The sequence below is a fragment of the Dicentrarchus labrax genome, unplaced genomic scaffold, assembly GCF_905237075.1.
Source record: "Dicentrarchus labrax unplaced genomic scaffold, dlabrax2021, whole genome shotgun sequence".
NCBI lineage: Eukaryota > Metazoa > Chordata > Actinopteri > Moronidae > Dicentrarchus > Dicentrarchus labrax.
This window is the reverse complement of record NW_026136703.1, coordinates 24053217-24069616: the sequence shown is the minus strand read 5'-3', so window position 1 is coordinate 24069616 and position 16400 is coordinate 24053217. Positions and strand designations below refer to the sequence as shown.

At 38.0% G+C, this 16400-nt stretch overlaps 1 protein-coding gene across 1 annotated transcript; it reads left to right on the top strand.

Annotated features, from left to right (window-relative positions):
- The first annotated feature begins 279 nt into the window (after nucleotides 1-279).
- Nucleotides 280-14867, top strand: LOC127356226 (uncharacterized). Its single transcript, XM_051387814.1, has 16 exons — nucleotides 280-348; nucleotides 2084-2178; nucleotides 2527-2613; nucleotides 2792-2848; nucleotides 3221-3268; nucleotides 3863-3916; nucleotides 4334-4354; nucleotides 7958-8044; nucleotides 8263-8310; nucleotides 8726-8770; nucleotides 10063-10158; nucleotides 10687-10710; nucleotides 11290-11385; nucleotides 12613-12684; nucleotides 13646-13747; nucleotides 14717-14867. The coding sequence occupies exons 2-16, from the start codon at nucleotides 2090-2092 to the stop codon at nucleotides 14757-14759; spliced, it is 969 nt and encodes a 322-aa protein (XP_051243774.1). The 5' UTR covers nucleotides 280-348; nucleotides 2084-2089; the 3' UTR covers nucleotides 14760-14867.
- Nucleotides 14868-16400: the final 1533 nt, after the last annotated feature.

The following is a 16400-nucleotide window of genomic DNA, read 5'->3' as shown; positions in this document are numbered from 1 at the left end:
CCTAAAGATCAACTGTCTATGAGTCTATAAAGCTCTATGAGGAAATATCATCCAAGGGTTTTTATTTAGTTTTAATAGTTCATTAGGATCAGTGGAGCAATAGTTTTTCAGCCCACAAATCTAATAATCCAATCACTACTCTGATTTCTGCTCCTGTACAAGGTAAACCAATCAGCTTTGTGGCAGTGGGCGTTCCTGTTTTCGTAAACCAATCAGCTTCGTGAGTGTTCCAGCGCAATAGAGCTTCTCCACTGCGTCTGCAGACTCCACTGTAAATTATTAAAAGCAGGAAACTCACTTTCACTTCAGTTTCCTGACTGTGACGCCGGTTTTTTCCACCATCTAAAGGTTTGTAACTACGTGTTTTTTATACTTTAATTAATTTTATTGTATCATCCGTTTATTCTGTTACTTAATCTATAAAACAGTAAAACCAGGTCTGAATTCTGTTTATTGTTGGCGTTTAAATAAGTAAAAATAAAGGTTGTTGTCCGTTTGAGGGTCGGAGGTAAATTAAGAAAGCCAAAAAACAAGTTATCTATGTGTTTTCTGTTATTTTGTTGAACTTCTACAGTTTGATCTGCTTCAGTTGACGATTATTAAAGAATAATAAAGTTAACAGAAGATGAAACTTGTGCTCTGAACATGTTTACAGTGTAATACAACCTGGGAGCACTTTGACTGTCTGCTGCAGCTCTTCCTCACATATTACATAAAGTATTACAGCATCTCAGTAGAAGTGATGAAGTACGATAAGTTCTTATATAAAATGTAGATATTATTGCACAAAGGGATGCAGTCAGAGTGCTCATACAGTCGCTGTAGGTTGTTCTCACTGTGTCTAATGTACCTGCAGTTACTGCAGTGAGTCAGTGTGAGGACACAGAGGAGGAGGTTCTCCTTCTGAAACCTCTCTGTGTGAACTACATCCCAGAGTCACAGATCAGCACTCAGCTCTCCACAAGAAACCCCTTGACAAATAATCTTCATCACAACATGAAACTGACTGGGCTGAGCTTAAATTGCGCAATAAATTCTCAGCTTGGCAGTAACCTACTATCATATTACTTCTCTGCCAACATCAACTGTGTGAACAAGTCAATGTTAGCTTTGTGTCTGTGGGCCAGAAGCCCACCAGGCTGTGTTATCTCTACAACTCGGCTAAAACTTAATGTAAAAATAGACTGAGCCCTACAAAGAAACTGTTTCTATCTTGCAAGCAGGCAGGCATTTCAAAGTTTCAAACAAAGTTAGAACATTTAGAAACAATGGCCACAACATAACCCTAGTTAAAGTATCGAGTAGCACAGTAAAAGTATAAATTAGCTTTCAGTACTTCATTTCAGTAGATGGGTAAAGCACTATATTATTATTATATTCCTCCACTGTAATCTGGTTCTTCAGGTGCCCAAATACACAATCACACAGTGTAACACTTCTCTGTACAGCCCTGAAACTGAATACTGACTGTTGGTCTCTGGAGTAGTTTCACTTTTTGGGTCTTCCTGTGTCGCAGTTTGTTTTTCACCATCTAACGGTAAAGTAACTACATGTTTTCTATACTTTAATTCAACTTATCTTCAGGGTCTGTGTATCATCACTGTAATCAGTTAATTTAACTGAACTTGAACAACTTAAAACCAGAACAACGGGTCAGAATATTGTTTATTGTAGGCGTCCAAAAACAGGAAATGAATGTGTTCTTTGTTCTTGGATAAAGGTGATAAAACTAAATAAGAAAAATAATTTCAGTTATTTTGTTTTGCTTCAGCACTTTAATCTGTGTTTGACAGTTATTTCTGTGGTTAAACCGACGATGTGATACAAAAAAGCCACCATGCTGCAAATACAAATAACAATTTAGATTCAAAACATTAAAAACTATATGTAAATATGTTTGCAAGGCTAAACAAACAAACAAACAAACAAACAACAAAATAAGTCAGTCCCATCCGGGTTTTTTTTTTCCCCTTTAATATTTTTATTGTGAACAAATCTGGATTTTGTATCATCTGACTACAACTAAAACAGAACAGAAAGAAATATTGAACTTGTAATAATCATTCTTCTGTTTACACTGCAGCTTGCAATGAGTCAGTGTGAGGAGACTGAGGAGGTAGTCGATCCTCCTGAAACCTCTCTGTGTGAACAACATGGCCGCCAGACTGAAGCTCAGAGGTGAGGATGAAGATCTCGAACTGACTGACTGTGAGAGTTCTCCAGTTCACTCCAGAGTCAGAGATCAGCACTCAGCTATTGCTGTGTGATCTGTTTAGACAACTACTTGCTGTTTGAATAGACATATATATGAATAAACAATGACAATGAATAATGAAAGTAATTCAAAAGCAAATATTGGGGCTTTTGAACCTTTATAATATATATAATATATAATCAATCAGACTTTATTTGTAACACAGAGTGCTTCACACATTAAAACAGAATCCATTTTACTGAACTTTTCTGACGTCTACTTCTTAGTTTCAGTTGTCTTATGATCCAATTTCTTCTTTTCTTGTCTACTAGAGTTCCTCTGAAACCTAAAGCTTCCACTGGATCCGAATGTTTGAGTTATTGGTCACAAGATCACATCAATGCAGAAGTGGAGTCAGGGTAATCGTAATATTGATTCATTTATCAACATTTAGTACAGACACACATTACATGTAGAAGCTCTTTTGTCTTTTTCCCACTCACTGTTCTCATATTTGAAATCCTGTTTCTTTAGTTTTTAATGTTTATTTTCATACTGATGAAGGAGTTTCATAACACTGTTTATTACTTTCTGCAGGGTGGACTACAGTTCTTCCTCAGAGGATGAGGGTGTTGTGCCAGATGATGTTGATCAGTGAGTATAATCTGTTAACCTCATAAAGATTCTTTCACACATAATATATTGATGAAGCTGTGAACATCATTAAAACCTCTTTAGTTTAGTTACATTCATCTTTTCTGTCACTTGTATCTGTTGTATCCACACTGACACTGAAGTTCAATCAACTTTATTTTATTGAAGATCAACAACAGTAAATATTATAATATATAACCCTCATAATGTTCCTGTTGTCCTAGAATAATCTAATAATAATTCATGTTAAAGTGAGAAGTAGAGGAAACTACTTTAAAAAGAGGAGAGAAATCATTCAGTGGGAACTTGGTAGTTTCTGTGTATCAGCAGTTGCTGTGGCTAATTTACCACCCTGGTGGTCTTTGTCTGCAGGTTGCAGTCTGAGAAAGAAAGATCAGGTCAATGGGACATTGATTTCAGGTAAGCTCACATAAAAACTGCATTCATTATCATGTTAACCTCTCACAGACACACACACACACACACACACACACACACACACACACACACAACACACACAACCTCAGTTAGTGTTGAATAAACTTTATTGAGGTAAACTTCGTGCTCATGCTTTAAAGAAGTGTGTTGATGTTGGTAGAAACAGGAAAGAAAGCGTGGTCTCCAGTGTTAGCGTGCTTTTTAAATCATTCATCCACCACAACCTCCTTTCTACTCTGAGCTCAAGGTGACGTTTTTTACCACTGTCATTCCAGTAGGAACCATCTGGTTTTATAAATGATGGCATATTGATTCAAAATGCCAGGATTTGTCATCATAAATTGAACAAAACAAACAAACAAACAAACAAACAAACAAATCATCATTGTGGTATGTGCAAGGTGTCCAACCTTCATCAGCTCTTTAGGTCTGAGGCATGTGAACAGTTGTGATTAGGAAGCGTCAGCTGGTGCCAGTTTCAACCCTTCAGATTTGGGTCACTTGTGTTTGCAGTGTGAAAGTAGCCAAAATGTCTAAATATTCTCTCCCTTCCCTTTCTCTCTTGTCTACCATCAGGAGGGATCAGTCAAAGGAAGACATCAATGTCAAAGAGAAACGCTCTTCTGTCAGGTAAACTTTTATGAACATTAAAATGTAACATGCATTTTACACTCATACAAGTCTGATTATCCAGTTTGAGACAATAAACATCATACTATCTTAAATGTCTCATATCATCTCCTGTATGTGAAGCTCCAAATATCGTAATTAGACACATAATAAGATCATAGTAGGTGGTGAACAAGCTGGTAGGACCGGAGGTAAACATTTTAAAGAAAGACACTCCTCTCCTAAAAAGAAGTGTTTACTGATATTAAAATGTTGATTCATTTATCAACATTTAGTACAGACACACATTACATGTAGAAGCTCTTTTGTCTTTTTCCACTCACTGTTCTCATATTTGAAATCCTGTTTCTTTAGTTTTTAATATTTATTTTCATACTGATGAAGGAGTTTCATAACACTGTTTATTACTTTCTGCAGGAAGAAGCGGAAGAAAACATTGTGAGTATAATCTGTTAACATCATAAAGATTCACACATAATATATTGATGAAGCTGTGAACATCATTAAAACCTCTTTAGTTTGGGACTTCCAGGTTAGCACATGGAGTAGCCAGACGCAAGGTGAGATCGCTCTCCCAGACAAACTGCAATTTACACCCAAACTAACTTAAAATTCAGTATTGCACAATAAGGAAGATAGATGGATTGGGGAAGAACACTTAGAAGCCAAAAAGTCCATGAAAGAGAGCCTGTAAAACAAAAAAACATGACGACAGCCAGAAACAGCGTTGGTAAAGTGGATCAAGTCAGCATGGCGCCTGTAGACATAATTAAGGCGATTAACGACCTCAAAACTGATCTAAAAGGCGATAACAATAGTCTACGACAAGAAATTACTCATTTTGGACAAGAAATCAACAGTAAACTGGATATGCTTGGGGCAGAAGTACGCAACCTATCGAACCGAGTGCAAGAAGCAGAGTCCAGGGTCGAGAGATGGGCGGTTGAAACGACCGAGGCCCTGAGCACCTGCCTGAAACAGCAAAAAGCCCTGCAACATAATCTAAACGATCTAGGGTCACGCTCCAGAAGCAATAACATCCGCATCTCTGGAGTGGCAGAAGGGGAAGAGGGAGAAGACTCGGTACCAGAGTTTTTAGAGGCGCAAGCTGCCGACCGGGGACGGCATGGAGTTGAAAATACAACAAGCATTCATAATCAATTTCCAGGAATTCGCAACCAAAGAATGGGTTTTAAAGGAGGCGTGGAATAAAACCAAGTCCTTGCCCCGGTACTACTGGAATCATTTAATTGACACTTGAGAAGGCTATAGCCCCACCATCCTGGAGGGATGCTCTGATTGCTGTCATTCCCAAAGAGGGGAAAAATAAAGAATACTGTGAGTCATATCGCCCAATATCGATTCTGAATGTAGATTATAAACTGTTCACATCCATTATCACTAAAAGACTGGAGTGTTTTCTGCCTGACCTGATACACGAAGACCAGACAGGCTTTGTAAAGGGACGCCAAACACATCAGGCGCACCCTTCATATTACAGACCATGTTAATAAACACCGTATAAGCGCTGCCCTGATCAGCTTAGACGCTGAAAAAGCGTTTGAGAGGGTCAGCTAGGATTTTTTGTATAGAGTACTAGAGAGGATGGGATTCAATGATAAATTCATTAAATGTATAAAGGCATTGTATACTTGACCCATCAGCCAGAGTTAAAATCAATGGACACCTGACAGACACTTTTAAATTGGACAGAGGGACACGACAAGGTTGTTGTGCTAGTCCCGCCCTCTTCACGATCTTCATAGAGCCACTTGCTCAAATAATTAGACAAGAGGACAAGTTGACAGGAATCACGATAACAAGAGATGAAAACAAAACAGGTCTATTTGCTGACGATATAATTACCTTCCTTCAAGACCCAAATACAACGTTTACTAAATTAGTAAAGATAATGGAAGAATATGGATTGATGTCAGGCTACAAATTCAATATGTCAAGAACTCAAGTTTTTACTTTCAATTACAACAAGCCAAATAAAGAAATCAAGGAGAGATATGATTTAAATTGGAATGCTAAGTCAATAAATACCTAAGAGTGATAATAATGCAGGAATTCGACAGAATTTACGAGACAAATTACAAACTAATAAACGATAAAATGCAAAGAGATGTGGTAAAATGGTCAGCACTAGTAATGGATTTAAGCTCAAGAATTGAGGTGGTCAAGATGAACCTCTTGCCTAGGTTATATCTTTTTCTGTTGCTCCCAGTTAGAGTACCAGATTCACAATTCTCAGCATGGGACAGGTTAATTTCCAGGTTCATCTGGGTGGGAGCCAGGCCTAGGATAAGTCTCAAGACCCTTCAGCTAGACAAAGAAAATGGAGGATTGGCTTTGCCAAACTTTAGAGAATACTACTATGCTGCACAATTAAGATATGTAGTATATTGGTGCTCTTCAAGTTATCAAGCCAGATGGAAGGACATTGAGATGAGCCTGGATCTGGCCCCTCCACAGTCAAGGTTAAGTGGAAAAGAGCATATGGTTCTTCTTAAGGGTGAAAACTTGATTATGAGGGAAACATTTGAAATATGGTATGATGTGGTAAAAAAAATATAAGTTAACAGGAGACAGTAAGCTGTTGATTTGGCCTTCTCACACCTCCAGGTTCAGACCAGGAACGTTAGACAAGACCTTTGAGAAGTGGAGAGACAAAGGAATAACAGCTATATGTACACTTGTAGATAAGCATCATTTAAAATTATTTAGACAACTTAAAAATAAGTTTGGATTGGAAATTGGATATTTATTTAGATGTCTTCAATTAAGACACTTTTACGAGACAGAAATTAAGAAGGAAATCTCATTGGAAGAGAATGATGTGATTGAGGTGCTGACAGGTGCGTATAAGCAAACTCCTTCAAGAATTGTCTCTAAACTGTACAAAGGTTTATTGAAGCAACAGGGAAGAAATACAGTGTATATAAAAGTGAAATGGGAAAAAGAATTTAACATTAAGCTGTCTGGGAGTGATTGGCAGTCCATATTTAAGACCCAACATACATCAACAAGCTCTAAAAGATGGAGGGAGATTGGTTGGAGAAATTTAACAAGTTTTCTTATTACACCAAAAATTAAAAATAAACAATTAGGTCAACAACAATACTGAGACAGTATGGTAGTAGTAACTGAGACAATGTGGGCAACTGAATGCCAACCACTCTCATATATTTTGGTCATGTATAAAATTACAGTCATTTTGGGAAGGGGTTCTGAGAGCCTAGGGTGACATTTTTGGATATAATATTCCTAATGAGCCCCGGTATATATATCTAGGACTGATACCAGACGATGTAATAGGTAAAGAAGACTTATACCTGTTCAAGATCCTATCTCTTGCTGCTAAGAATGCCATTACAAGAAGTTGGCTGAGAACTGACCCACCTGGACTGAGCCACTGGCTGGACATTGTAGAAGAAATTCGATCAATGGAACAAATGACCTATAGTCTGCAAATTAAAACGGAGCTATATACTGTAAGATGGTCAAAATGGTACTTGTATGGGACAAAGTAGTGTTTACCCCCCTTGTGTTTTTGTATTTTTGTACCTGTTTTTTTTTTTTTTTTTTTGGATTGATTGAAGAAAAAGAAGAAAAAGTAAAAAAAAAAAAAAAAACTCTTTAGTTTAGTTACATTCATCTTTTCTGTCACTTGTATCTGTTGTATCCACACTGACACTGAAGCTCAATGAACTTTATTCTATTGAAGATAAAAACAACAGTAAATATTATAATATATAACCCTCATAATGTTCCTGTTGTCCTAGAATAATCTAATAATAATTAGGGCTGGGCAAGTTAATGTGTTATTATCGCGTTAACACATTAATAAATTAACGCAGACTATTATTTTATCTCGCATTAATGCAGTTTTTTAAAATTATTATTATTCTTTTAAAAGTCCGTTGCTCACTGTAATATAATATAATATATAGATAGTGTGTGTGTTTGTGTGTGTGTGTGTGTGTGTGTGTGTGTGTGTGTGTGTGTGTGTGTGTGTGTGTGTGTGTTGTGCTACAGCCCAGACAGGCCAGGATTCAGTTTCCCTATGGAGCGCTACAGGCCAACATTCAGACATGGATTATCAGCCAACGTCCTTTCTACAGTGTAAGTCATCATTGTGTTACTTTATTACTTTAATATCTATGTTAGCTGACACGCTGCTATTGCTGTGTGATCTGTTTAGACAAATACTTTTCACTAGTGCTCATCAAAATGACTGCAAATATTATAATATGTAACCCTCATAATATTCCTATTGTCCTAGAATAATCTAATGATAAACTATAATAATAGTAACAAACAGTGTCTATTACTTGCTGCAGGTCGTGGTTGCAGGAACATCATGAATGGATGTTGGAACCTCAGGATCTGTGAGTATAATCTGTTAACCTCATAAAGATTCTTTCACACATAATATATTGATGAAGCTGTGAACATCATTAAAACCTCTTTAGTTTAGTTACATTCATCTTTTCTGTCACTTGTATCTGTTGTATCCACACTGACACTGAAGTTCAATCAACTTTATTTTATTGAAGATCAACAACTGTAAATATTCAGACCTTTGCAGCCTCATAATGTTCCTAATAGTCAACAGCTCACTGTTTGATCATTTACTGGTTCAAGGCTCTCAACAGAAAGGGAGATCTCACTGAGTCTGAACAGCCAGACTGAAGCTCGTAGACAACAGTCAGTCAGAGTTAGTTCAGGGTCATGAGCTCTACTAAGTGAACTACTGGGGCTCTCCACACTTCACCACTTCAACCTGTGTGTGTTGTTTTACAGTGAGAGCTACTGGTCAACAGACAGCACTGGATCATGGGACATGGAGTAAGTAATTATTGTGTAACTTTAATATTTTATTATCTATGTTAGCTGATGTGCTGCTATTGCTGTGTAGACAAATAACTGTTACCTTCTGTTTGTCAGTATTATTTATTTCTGGTTTCTTATTTGAGCATATTTCACACTGACAGACACTAAAGTCAGTAATATCAACTTTATTTTATTGAAGATCAACAACTGTAAATATTATAATATGTAACCCTCATAATGTTCCTGTTGTCCTAGAATAATCTAATAATAATTCATGTTAAAGTGAGAAGTAGAGGAAACTACTTTAAAAAGAGGAGAGAAATCAGCCTGATTATCCAGTCTGGGACAATATGGACAGTAAGGTTTAGGCTTGGATTTGGCCCCTGCCTGTGTAGGCTCTTCCCCGGTTGTCTCTTCCCTGTTTACCTTCTCAGTGGCATTGAAGCACACAGTCAGCTTCTCTTGGGTTGGGTGATTCGCTGATCCTTCCTAGCCGGTCAGGGGGTCTCGGCTGCTCGACTTGAGATGCGCTTTGCTTGAGACTTTGTTTTGAGCCAGGTAGCCAAGTCCTGAAGGGTGTAGGTCCTGTCGGTGCCAGTCTGCGGAATACTGTATTGCAGGCAATGCTCAACGAAGCCATTGCGGTAGGTGGGTCTTCTGCAGCCAATCAGATGTCTCACTCCTTTACAGCCAATCACATGGGTGCCTCCCCATGGAAACATGTTTCCTTTTTTCGCTTCCGTCTCCTCTGGTCCATCTAGATCCATATCATTCTAGATCCGTTGTGCCCTGTTATGACGTCAGTTAAAAACCCCTCGTGGGGAGGCACTCATGTGATTGGCTGTAAAGGAGTGAGACATCTGATTGGCTCCAGACGACCCCCTTGTAGAAAAAATGCATTTGTGGATCGGAGTCATGTCAGGAGAGTCTCAAAAATCCCCACACAAATGCAGGGAGGTTTACAAATTAAAAGCATTTGACAATTCATATATCAATGTAACAACTTCCAAATATGTATTTGATGAAAATTGCAAATACCTGACGATTGTGAATTTTTATTGCATATATTTAAAACAAGAAATATTTGCATGCGCATCACAAATATGTTTACAAGTCTTATATATATATGTAACTCCTCAAATACATTTGTGAGTCCTTTTTTGTGCATTTATCCATTATGAGATTGGCTCTATGGCTCCATAACTTGGTAGTTTCTGTGTATCCAGCAGTTGCTGTGGCTGATAGCAACTGCTGGATACACAGAAACTAATTTACAACCCTGCTGGTCTTTGTCTCTCGTCCACCAGAACAGGAACAGAGTCCTCTGGATCCAGTGTGTCCTTCAAGAGTGATCGGTCAAAAGAAGAAATCATCTATTTCAGAAAAAGACTCTCTCGTCTCAGGTCAGCTTTTATGAACAATGGTCTTTATTAATTAACATTTCTCTCTCTCTCTCTCACACACACACACACACACACACACACACACACACACACACACACACAGTTGGTGTTAAATAAACTACTTGTTATTACTATGTGATATAGAGCCATATAAATCAGACTTACTGTAGTTTACTGTTTATTATCAGGATCATTTTCAGACTCACAAAAACATAAATGCAACAGCAGGATTTTGTCTAATTAAGTTTTAATATCCTCTTTTATTGTGAAACATATCTGAGTGTTTGATTCTTCACACTCTTTAGAATAAATGAGGAAAGGTCAGAGCAGTTATCTAACAGTCAGCTGCTCACTGTTTGTTTGTTGATTAATTTATCAACATTTAGTACAGACACACATTACATGTAGAAGCTCTTTTGTCTTTTTCCACTCACTGTTCTCATATTTGAAATCCTGTTTCTTTAGTTTTTAATGTTTATTTTCATACTGATGAAGGAGTTTCATAACACTGTTTATTACTTTCTGCAGGGAGGAGGAGGAGATGAAAGCACAGTGAGTATAATCTGTTAACTTCATAAAGATTCTTTCACACATAATATATTGATGAAGCTGTGAACATCATTAAAACCTCTTTAGTTTAGTTACATTTATCTTTTCTGTCACTTGTATCTGTTGTATCCACACTGACTTGTCCACTCCTAGAATAATCTTATAATAATCTATTAATAATCTAATCATAACTACTTTTAAAAGAGAACAGAAATCCTTCATTGTGAACAGAATCAGTTCAGTTTTATTTTATTTGTACAGCGGCAAATGTTATGACTGATCGGTGTATCTCTGTAAAGACGTGGACACAACCGTCTCTGATTTCCTGTTGATGAGTCCCATTTCATCCAGTCCAGACATTAGCCAGGAGCAGCCTTAAGTCCAAACTGGGCCAGCATGGTTCCTTAAAATTGAACCCAAACAGTCTTTTTTAAAAGAAACTCCCCCCGCCCTTTTTTCCCCACGCACCCATTCCCAAATGAACTGAACTTTTCTGATGTCTGCTTGGTAGTTTCTGTGTATCCAGCAGTTTCTGTGGCTGAACTTCTAATTTTCCACCATCTCTTGTCTCCAAAAAAACAGTATCAGCGAAAGGTCTGCTACATCCAGTGCGTCCTTCGAGAGTGATAATTCTAAAAAAGTCAAAGTTGATTTCAAAGAAGGACAGTCCCCTCCCAGGTAAGCTTTTATCAACTTTAAAAACGAACTGCATTCATTCAAATTTGCACGCACACACACACATTTGACCCTCCTCCCTACTTCATAGCAATGTCACACTTCTTCTGTCTGTCAGGTTTTTTAACATCTAAAACAATGTTTGATTAAAGTAAGTTTCAGGCAGCAGCAACTGATGCTGTTGTTTGTCTGCACAGTCTCCTTGGTCTTGCCCTAAAGTGCATAACTTTTTAGCTAAAATGCAATAACTTCTTTATGACATTTTACTTGCAGGCAACTCCACTACTCCATTAGCTAGGGTTAGCTAATGGCTATTTTAATGACAGGTCTTTCCCCACCATGTGTATTCCACCAAAACAACAATATTCAGTTTCCTGTCATAGAGGACTATCCAGATACATTTGAGAAGCTGAAATCAGAGAATCTAGACATTTATTCTTAAATTGACTCAAATGATGATCAAATTGGACAACTAATTGATTGATTGACTAACTGTTGCAGCTCTGCTGTCATTTCCAGGAGAAAAGATCTGCCTTTATAAATGATATCACATAACTAAATTAGCCATCAGGGTTTGAATAGACAGGCTAATAATTGACACACATCAGTCCAACTTCTGCTTCTTGCTTTTCATTGGTAATTGTCTTTAGTGTGGTGCATGTAAGAGCCCGTAACAATTGTCCATAAATCTCCATACAGCCAAACATTTCACCAATACAACAACACAACAATCACTGGTGGAGCTCGATACAAAGCTATTGTAAATGGGTGCAGTAATAAAACATTAAAGAGAAAGAAAATGAAATTCAAATGTAGTTTAATGAGTATATTTGTTCGTAGGCTACAAGCATCATTTGAAAATATGAACTGGGAGTACTTGAGTTTATATATTGATGGAATGGATGTTATATTATTTAGATTTAGAAAGACACAAAAGGACACTGAAAATACAATGACGGAAAATAAATTAAGACAAAAATGGCTTTATCCCATAAAGCACAGACACGTTTCCCTCATCATGTTTGCTCGCTTCCTGTATAGACCGACATGTGTCGTATTGATAACCATCATCGCTCTAATTAGATGCGTAATAATACTGAGTGGATAGCAGCAGCTAACCTTTTCACAGTATTTACATTCATCTTTTCTGTCCCTTGTATCTGTTGTATCCGATGATACATCCTGTATCTGATGAAGGAGCTTCATAACAGTGTTTACTACTTTGTGCAGGGAGGACTGGGTTTCTTCTTCTTCCTCCTCATCAGAGGAAGACGTTGCAGCAGATGATGGTGATAGGGATACGTGAGTCAGCCTCATATACATTCTACATCATTAAAGCTCTTTTCTGCCCCTTTTATCTGTTGTAACTCACTGACAGACACCCAAATCATTTAACTTGCTGTGTGGAACTTGTCTCACCCTCTGGCAGGGAAAGCAATTACACAAACACAAAACTCCAGCACACTGTATTACAGTCAGTCCTTAATACAGACCCAAAGTTCAACTAACATTGAATGAGTCCTTATATGACCAAAAATGAATCTTTGGGATCCAAAAATACTCAGTTTGAGAGAATAAACCATAGTAAGTCTAATAGACAAGCTCTGTGATTCTCTGACTGGAGTTCAATTCAATTCAGTTTTATTTGTATAGCACCAATTCATAACAGAAGTTATCTCAGGACACTTTTCAAATAGTGCAGGTCTAGACCGAACTCCTTATAACATTATTTACAGAGACCCAACAGTACCACCATGAGCAAGCACTTGGAGACAAGGGCAAGGAAAAACTGCCTGTTAAAAGGCAGAAACCTAGGACAGATCCCTCGGCTCTAGGTGGGTGGTCGTCTGTCTCGACCAGTTGGGGTGAGAGAGAGAGAGAGAGAGAGAGAAAGACAGACAGACAGACAGACAGTTGCACAACAACAACAGTAGCAACAACTACACTAATAGTAGTGACTGATGATCATGAAGATAAAAAGACAAAGAAAAATAATTTAGCATACATTGTTGAACAGGGGAACAGTATAACTGAAGATGCAATCTTAAAGGTTTAGTTCACCTGAACTTTACTAAACTGTACACTGTAAAACATAGTGCTCTCATTTATATGTAAAATTCTGGCATTGGAACTTTAAATTTAATTTAAATTTAGTTTAATAAAATGACCTTTGCACTTGCGTAATATTCCTATTGTCCTAGAATAATGTAATAATAATTCATGTTAAAGTGAACCCGGGTGGTCTTTCTCTCTTGTCTAACAGAACCAGTGACAGCAAAGAGTCCACTACATCCAGTGTGTCCTTCAAGAGTGATCGGTCAAAAGACAAAATCATTAATTTCAAAGACGGATCATCCGCTCTCAGGTAAGCTTTCATTAATATTAATATGTAACTATGTTCATTAAGATTTTGCATACACCCACACACAACCTCCTCTGTACTTTGAGGCTCCATATCAACATCACACTACCTAATTCACACAGCGACTCTGTGTCAGGGAAATGTAAACATAAGTAGACAACTGATGCTGTTGTTTTTCTGGACAGTCTCCGTAGTCTCATCTACAAATGTTGCTCTGTAATGCCTTCCTGTCATTAGCCTTATTGAAACTGCTGCAGTTTTTTTGCGTCTGCCAAAGAGGACAAACAAACAATGTTTTAGCTTGTTTGTGAGCAAGATTACGGAAAAACTACCGGCCGGATCAAACTTGTTGGAAGGTTATAGCATGGGTCAAAGAAGAACCCATTAAAGTTTTGAGCAAATCCGAATCAGTGGTGGATAAATATCTTTTGTTAATATTGTGTGAAAGGTCAACTAACGCCGATGTCTATGGCAAAAGAAGCTGAATTCTACGCACATGAGCAAACCTGCTGTAATTTAAGTGGTGTGCCACCTTAAAGAAGAAACAACTAAACTAAGACTTAGAGTTCAATAAATTCTGTTTTATTTAGTTTGGTTTTGAAATCTTAGTCATTTTTTACCATCTGATCTGAGCTGAAAGGAACAGCTTTATACTTCTTGTTAATTAATTAATGTATTTAGTTATATATTTTTTACTAGTCTTCAGACCATCTCTGAGTAAAACCTTTTACCCCTATTTACATTTCTAAGCAAACTCATTTTATTTTTATTTGTACTAGTGAAGTTGTGAAGAGCATTAAAACGTCTGTCAGTAAAATATTTCTAGTGTCCTAGAACAATCCCATAAGATGGAGCGGGATTAATGGTGAGAAGTATCAGGAACTGATCCAGTGGAAACAGAATGAATTAACAATTCTGTGTTTCCAGCAGTTGTGATTGTGTACTTTAAATAATGTTCTGTGTTTCTATCAGGAAAAAGGACGAGACAAGTCTTTCTACAACCCCAGTTGTTTGAAGTGGGATGGAAACATCGTCGATGTAACCACCAACAGTTGGTTCAAACACTTCATCAGCCCCTCCTATCCCTACTCTCCCTGTCTGTCTCTTTCTCTCTCCCCCACACCCACCCCCCCCCCCCCCCCCCCCCCCCCCCCCCCCCCCCCCTCTCTCTCTTCTCTAACACACACACACACACACACACACACACACACACACACACACATAGAAAGCAGTTGGAAAACAACAGACGAGAGCTTTACTTTGGTCTTGAGAAGCTGCAGCCTTTATTCACAGACAAGCTGTAGCCTAGCATTAATGATTTCTCTTTATAGTTACGTCTGGTATCAGAAGTATTGTAGGCAAAAACTCTCAAAGTCCACCGAGCACAGCTTTATAACGTCTGTGTCTTATATCCACACATCTTCAAATCCCACCGAGGGTGTTTCAGAAGGGGAGTGTCTTCAGGGAGTGTTGCCTGCCATACGTTGTGTCAGAGTGCTTCTCTATTTAAAATCTCCTTTAACCTGCCTCTGACTGACTGACTGACTGTCTTGGTGCCACAATGTGTGAAATTCGACATGGAGTTTATGCACTGTATTTTATTTTGAAAATTGACTGGATTCTCTTTGCTGCGTCTGTGTCTGACTTCCTGTCAATCTGCTCTGTGTTTGCTTGACGTGAATGGGTCGTGGCTTCCGTCAGAAATAGAACAGCCTCGTATTCTATGCAGAGCAGAGCACAGTGACGCTTCTGAGACGCGACGCGGTGCTTCAGGTGGAATTTAGACAATTGGCTAGGACGGGCAATCAGCTGTGGTGACCACGGCAGAGCTAGAACATATCGCAGCCTTGCCCGGTGGAATTTGGGGGATTGTTAAAGTCCAGTGTACTCGATACATTGAGCGAATACTGATGTCCAATCGAGTAGGTAATTACCTAGTTATCACCGTTAAGTCATTTTACCATACTGAAAAAACTCTACTGCTTACTATAATATGTTTAGTCACTTGTTCATATATTTTCTCAAATGTGCCTTACAACTTATTACTTTACAATTTACATTACTGCGTTTCAAATTCAGCAAATATCTCCTCACGGTCCGTTAGCTGTCGGTTCTGTGTGTGCTGTAAAGAAAATCTGATGGTTGTACACAGTCGATCAAATTAAGTCACACAACGCTTACTTGTTATTCCAGCCATGATGTGTTTCTTACGTAACGTTATATTATGTCCTCACTGATATTCAGCTTACTCTCTAGGTTGTTAAGATCTACTGTTAATAATAATACATTTTATTTGTAAAGCACTTTTCATAAAAGAATCTCAAAGTGCTACAGAAACCAAGAAACAAAAAATAACAAAAAAACAAAACACTAAGGGCAGGAACACATTAAAATCAGCAACCAATAATAATACAAGTGATAAAATACATTAAGAAAAACAGCTAAAAGATGAGTTTGAAGTGCATGGTGAAATGAGAAAAAAAAATCTAAGGACAACTTAAGAACGCCTGCCTGAACAAAAAGTTTTAAGCCCTTTATTAAAAGTGTCCACAGACTGGGGTTTTCGCAGATGTTCAGGGAGGGAGTTCCAGATGTGAGGGGCAGCGGAGCAGAAAGCTCGGTCTCCCATGGTGCGGAGTCTTGAGCGTGGATGATG

Coding starts and splice junctions, on each gene's coding strand:
- LOC127356226 (XM_051387814.1), top strand. CDS start 2,090: ATGAGTCAGTGTGAGGAGACTGAGGAGGTAGTCGATCCTCCTGAAACC. Junction 2,179..2,526: donor CGCCAGACTGAAGCTCAGAG/GTGAGGATGAAG, acceptor CTTGTCTACTAG/AGTTCCTCTGAAACCTAAAG. Junction 3,269..3,862: donor CAATGGGACATTGATTTCAG/GTAAGCTCACAT, acceptor GTCTACCATCAG/GAGGGATCAGTCAAAGGAAG.